General features: G+C 34.1%; 1 protein-coding gene across 1 annotated transcript; it reads right to left on the reverse strand.

The window, feature by feature from the left end:
• Positions 1–258: 258 nt before the first annotated feature.
• LOC136068931 (uncharacterized) lies at positions 259–2584 on the reverse strand. Its single transcript, XM_065776804.1, has 4 exons — positions 2185–2584; positions 1556–1647; positions 1037–1155; positions 259–601 (listed from the first exon to the last, which is right to left on the reverse strand). Exons 1-4 carry the CDS (start codon positions 2399–2401, stop codon positions 523–525), a joined length of 507 nt encoding a protein of 168 aa, XP_065632876.1. The 5' UTR covers positions 2402–2584; the 3' UTR covers positions 259–522.
• Positions 2585–6373: the final 3789 nt, after the last annotated feature.

The raw sequence follows: 6373 nt of genomic DNA on the forward strand, positions 1-6373 counted from the left end.
TGATAATTTTCCGTCTATGAGAGGGTGGACAACTGGACATACAAGTGTAAGTGACAGTTCATTATCAGAAGGAAGAGAGATAAATTTTCATAATTGTTGTAACTGCAGGAGTTAATTAATTGGCAACCTGTTTCAATAGACCAGATATGTGGATGGTGACTTTTATTGCTGAAGATTTTGCTCTTCTGAGTTCTGACACCCCTTGTTATATTCCTACCTAAGTTGAAATTCCAATAGAGTGAATAGTAAAGGCAAATGTTCAATTTAAGAGACTATCAGTCTTATATTTCATTCATTACATTCAAGAACATAGAGAAAGTTGATAGCCAATATTAAGCATATATATTACAAGCATTTATCAACCTGTCGGGCTGCAAATCATCATTTCATATAATTTGCAATATCTGGTGTAGCTGCATGATATAACTTACAATCTGACTGCTTTAATAAGCTCAACAAACTTATAGATGTTAGTACCTCAAGATTCCATGCCATTAACAAATAACTGATTCCTTGTATCTGTTATTCTGGTTTCTTCACTACAAGAACAGGACACTTGGCGTTATTTATGAAATAGTTGCTCAAACTCCCCTGAAATGCCCTGTATCAACAAATTTATTTTATTACTCAGATATCAGAAGAAATAAATTGATCACAGAATTTTAAAAACATATGACCAAGAACAGAACGCAACCATAATTTTCCCTATTTTTAACTCAAAAAGTTATTCAAATGAAAAGTCAAGATTAAGCAACATATTTCACACTAGCGAGTTAGATAAGCATGGATATGTCCTCTCATATAATGGTAATATGTGCAATGACAGTTTCTTTTTCATTTTGTTGGGGGAAAAAAAGGGAATTTGGAATCGGATAACCTACTTCAAGGATAATATGTATAGTTAGTCTAAGATCAAAGGCAGGTCATGAAAATCAGCGAGGTTCTGATTTTAGAGGTATTTTTGAAACTCTTGGCTACAACATATTGTTAAACCATGTTACCTGAATGTATTAAGAACTCACAAGAAGCTACTAACCTCTTAATGGTTCTATTGGCATGGCTACCCATAACAAGTAGTTCGATTTTGTATTTTTGGACTGCATCACTTATGGTTTCTTTAGGATCCCCTGCCTCTGTAAATGTTTCCACATTTATCTGTAGAGACAAATATTAATGTTAGCTATACAGAAAACAAGTGGAAAAAATTGAGCTTATGCGCCTAGTTTAGTACAAAAGGAAAGGCATATAGGGCTGCCTTTGCTAATGTTGCCTCAAACACTCTTGGAGGTACCAGAAGACTGGTGCTCCAAGAAGAATGGTCCTAGTTGCTTGCAACTAAAAGGTAATTCAAGCAACATAAAAACTTTCGCCCCCAAATATCAAAGTTACAGAGGCAACACAGTGTCAATGAGGACTAGAACCAAGTATGATGGACGATCAAAAACTTGTGTGAAGAACTCCACCAACTTGGCTACAGCTTAATCTAAAAAAATTAACAAAGTGATTAATATCATGAAGATGCAAATCTCAAGAAAAGAAGTTACTGAATCCATACCCCTCGACTAGCACAGATACTCTTAGCTTTCTCCAGGAGGCCTAGTGAAACCTTCTTATTTCGCTCTTGGATAGACTCAATCAAAGCAGGAGCTGTAACGCAGAAATGTTGCAACTTGTGAATAGAAGGTAATGCACCTATCCCAACAGTTATATATTTCTGATAGAATTCTCAGCCAAGCTCCATATACTCCAACAACATTCAGAACTCCTAACTCCTTTACCCCATCCTTCTCCTCAAGGTTAAGCTTGATTTTTGGAGAAGAACTCAAAAATCATAGTATTTATCAGCAACTTCCAATGATAGTTTTTGTTATTGTTCTTGTTGAACACATCCAAAAAATAAAGAGGGAAAAAAAATGAAGAACTTTGTATAGCTCAGCTGAGCAGAGGTACTTGTTTCATTTCCAAATAATGGAAAAATAAAATGTGCATAGGTGCGCCGAATTAAACTTCAACATAAAAATTCTAATGATTCGCCATTCAGAATTTGAAGCTATTTAATCAAAGTTCTATTCTAGAGCCTATATATAGTTGCTCTTACTGTACAAACTAAAAACTCCCAGTTTGCATAACAATCAGAAAATAAAGAAGAATAAGAGAATTAGAGGTAGAGTAAGGAAACGTAACTGGTTGAAATAGGAGAATACATGCGAGCAAAACCCAGTGGTGCTGCAAATACATTAGTATAGTTTGGAAGAGGCTGTGCTGCGAAGATGACAAGAGTCGATTTTGTGACTGATTCTTTGAGATTTTCGAGCATCCACATGAGTGCATAGTAGCTGTACTCGTTTTCATCTATTACCAGCATTACCTTCTGATCAGACCCTTTTGTTTCTTCCCCCATTTCTGATACAAATAAATCAAAGTTTCTATCTGAAAGTAAAGGTTACTTGGGTGTGATATGAAAAGTTCAAGCATGAAACTTAGCTACTTATCGTATGCACTGGACTTTGTGCATTGCACAGGAACTGTCTGCGTCTTGAATGGAGCAATAAAATCAGCAACTGCGACCTCTCTCCAACCAATACAGTTTCGAGATCAGTGAAATTCAAGACCTACGGAGGAGTCTAATCCATCATTTCAAATCATTTTAGGGACGTTCAAAGATTTGTTTAGCGTCCAAAGATTGAATCGATAAAAAAATAAAAATAAAAAGTCATATCAAAGGATAAGATTTATTTATAAATTAGAGAAATTTTGACACACTTCCTATTAAAAATATAAAAAGTCATAAAAAAATTAATTATTTTTTACTTTTCATAAAAATAAATTCTAAAAATGTATTCTAAACGAATAGCTTAAAAACATCTATTAATTTTTTTAAAATAAAATAAAATATAAAAAGTCATAAAAAATTAATTATTTTTTATTTTTATAAACGAATAGCTTAAAAACATCTATTAATTTTTTTAAAATAAAATAAAATATAAAAAGTCATAAAATTAATTATTTTTTATTTTTTATAAAAATAAATTCTAAATGAATAGCCTAAAAACACTTATTAAGTTTTTCAAAATAAAATAAGATAAAAAAGTCAAGTGCACATCTTTAATGCACACATTTATACACACACCCTCCAAAAATATAAGAAACAATTTATAACTTTGACTTGAAGTCACAATCTCATTTGTTTTTAGAAACTGTTTGTAATAGATACTCGCAAATAAAAATCAACAAGTTTTGTGCTTTCTGGTGTAGTTCAAGTACCAAGTGGTGGATCACTGTTCATAGGCCAAAATCTTCGTTTAAAATGTAAATGTGGCAGTACGGCGGTAGAGGTGGAAAAGTTCATACATTTCTTTCTTTCTTTCCTTAAAAAAAAAAACAAAAAACAAAAGAAAACCTGAAAGTTCATACACTCAGCTTGTCATGAGCATGGGAAAACACTATGGTGATACAGTGCGTGGTATTACAAGTGTCGGAAAAATGGCACATGAGATATTATCTCTTCAAATGTCACTGAGAGGTTTCTATTTTGAATTTGTGTAATATTTAACGTTTTTAAGAATAAGGTTTAATTATTTGGCAAAGTTTATTAGAGTGATTTAATCAAAATTGAGTGAAAATCTATTTAAGAATATTTTTGCTTAAATATTAAGTTCAAGTCAGGTCAGATTTCCATCGTCGTTCATAGGTCTAAATCTTCGTTTAATGCTACTGGGACATAAGATAAGAGTAGCATGGTATGGGTAATCTAAAAGCATGCTTTTTATCCTACCAAGAATTTGTGATGATGATGATGATCATTTCAAAAAAAAAAAAAGAATTTGTGATGATGCAGTTAGTAAAAAAGGTTTGGTTAACGTGTGTCCTAAGGCACATGTTAAGCTTTTTATTTTTAGAAATATTTTTTTGAGAATTAAAAAAGTTATCATTACTTTTTTACTTTTCAAAAATAAATATTCAAAAATAAAAATTAAGGACACATATTAATAAAATTCTAGTAAAAAAAATAGTTTGTGATTATGCGAAATCTCTTTTCACAAGGAATTTTTAGTTTAGTCAAAAAAGTAACCGACCACGTAGTGGGGTTTCGTGACATAATGGATTAGAAACAGTAAGCCATAGTTGGGTCGGTTGGTGACAAGAATAACTGAAAACGGAAAATGTGTCATTTTCTTACCAAACTTTGTCCAAACTTCCTTCTAAGAAAAAACTTTGTCCATACTTTTATTTTACATGTAAATGTTAACCAATACTCCAAACCAATTATCCAAAGCTATTGGTTTAGGAGTTATTTTTTAAAATATTTTATTAGAAAAGTAATAAAATAATAAATGTTGTTAACAATTTTTATAATAAACTTTCTTATTATATTTTATTAACAATTGTCCTAAGAACATGTACTAACATGAGCATTTATATATATAAGATTCTTTTTGTAAGGTTGAAATTTATCAACCATCGTGTTGGCTCTATTCCGTGCAAATTTGCTTGTAATTTAAGCACTTAGTAACCCTATATTTAGGTGGGATTATTGTAAGGGTAGTATGTGAGAAGTTGTGAAGAAAAGCTCAAGTATGTGCAAAGAAGCAGAGCTTCGCGGCTAGAACTCGCGGGTGGCTCGCGGCTGCAAGTCACCAACTTCAGGCACGTGAGATGCACGCAGGAAAGCTGAAGGGTTGTGCAAGCTGTCGCACTACAGGACAAAAGTCTCAGGCTGGCCAGTCTGTTACGTCGCGACTTGATTTCGCGACTTAGACAAGCCGCGAGACCAAGCCGCCAATTTACCCTGTTTGGCAAAAATCTGTCTTTTCGTATTCTCATATCACCTCACTATATATAGACCCTTATACCCACTAAATATAGAGAGTTTCTTGAGAGAATTTTGTAAGAGAAAACCCTAGAGAAAAACAAGATTGCCTCATTCTCAATTTTCATCTAAGAAACTCTACAAATTCCTCTACTCTCTTCCTCTCCATTATCATACCCTTGAGAGGTCTTTTACCAAATCTTTATCTCACCACACTCACGTCTGTGAGAAGGTTTATTTGGTGCTGAGAGAAGCAGTTTGGAAGGAACCAATATACATTGGTTGATGCTATGGTCAAATAGCGAAATCCAATAAATTAGAAAAGAAAAAGGTTTGACGCAACATCGTTGGAGCAAGAAGCTTGGAGGGCTTAGGTACCTGGGTAGATTAGGCTTGGAGGGTCTATTACTGTTCATGTATCCCAACTACATTTTCTAGTGGATTATTGACCGCTTGGAGGGCGGCGGAGAGGTTTTACGCCGAGGACTTCGGTTTTCTCTTCGATAACACATCGTGTGTTGTCCGTGTGTTTGTATCTTTCTTCCCTTTATCTTTGTCTTATATTTACTGTTGTGAATGTGTTTATATTTGGCTTAGATTGTCTATCAATTCTATTATAAGGTTATTATCATGTTCTGCACATTAATTTTTGATATAAAACTTGAATTGGTATTTTTGTAATTTGGGGTCTAAACGTTCAAGGGTGTTTCATACCCATATTGAACTTTTAATTGGTATCAGAGCGGGTACACTTGTTGTGGTTTTAATACCTGAGTGTGATCCTTGACCCCTTGTTGAGATGGATAGGTCTCAATCTCTCACTATTCCACCATTTTTTTATGGTAATAATTATGCATTTTGGAAAGTCCGAATGAGAGCATTTTTATACTCTATAAATGATACCGTTTGGGATGCGGTTGAGATTGGTTGGACCAAGCCGACGGATCCTAAGTCCACTTGGGATAAGGCAGCTCTCGCAGTAGCAAATGCTAATAGTAAAGTGTTAATTGCTATTTTTTGTGGTGTGTCTCCTGATGAATTCCACAGGATCTCTCATATGACGGTAGCCAAGGAAGCTTGGGAGATTTTGGAGACGACATATGAGGGTACAAAGAAAGTTAAGGACACAAAGTTTCAGATGCTTACCACCAAATTTGAAGAGCTCAACATGGGGGATGATGAACCATTTGATTCATTCTATGGGAAACTCAATGAAATTGTAATTGCTAAATTCAATCTTGGGGAGAAGATTGAAGATAATAAGGTGGTGAGAAAAATTTTGAGGTTCTTACCGGAGAGCTTTCAGGCAAAAGTCACAGCCATAGAGGAAAGCAAGGATTTGGATGAAATTAAGATCTAAGAGCTCATTGGGTCACTTTAAACGTATGAGCTCGGACTACCTTCCCACAAGACGAGTAAATCGCTTGCTCTTAAGACCATCACCGAAAGAATGGATAATCCTTCCGAAGAAGATGGAGTAGATAAAGATGTAGCGTATCTTGTAAAAAACTTCCGAAAATTCTTGAAATTCAAGAATGGTGGAAAATTTGGTGACAAAGGAAA

The sequence above is a fragment of the Quercus suber genome, unplaced genomic scaffold, assembly GCF_002906115.3.
Source record: "Quercus suber isolate HL8 unplaced genomic scaffold, Cork oak 2.0 scaffold_142, whole genome shotgun sequence".
In the NCBI taxonomy this organism is placed as follows: domain Eukaryota; kingdom Viridiplantae; phylum Streptophyta; class Magnoliopsida; order Fagales; family Fagaceae; genus Quercus; species Quercus suber.

What these genes read in the sequence shown, in the direction of transcription:
- LOC136068931 (XM_065776804.1), bottom strand. Translation starts at nt 2,401, where the DNA reads ATGGGGGAAGAAACAAAAGGGTCTGATCAGAAGGTAATGCTGGTAATA. An exon ending in GTATCTGTGCTAGTCGAGGG is followed by an intron (nt 1,156 to 1,555) that starts GTATGGATTCAG and finishes TTGTCTCTACAG; the next exon opens with ATAAATGTGGAAACATTTAC. An exon ending in GCCAATAGAACCATTAAGAG is followed by an intron (nt 602 to 1,036) that starts GTTAGTAGCTTC and finishes TTGTTGATACAG; the next exon opens with GGCATTTCAGGGGAGTTTGA.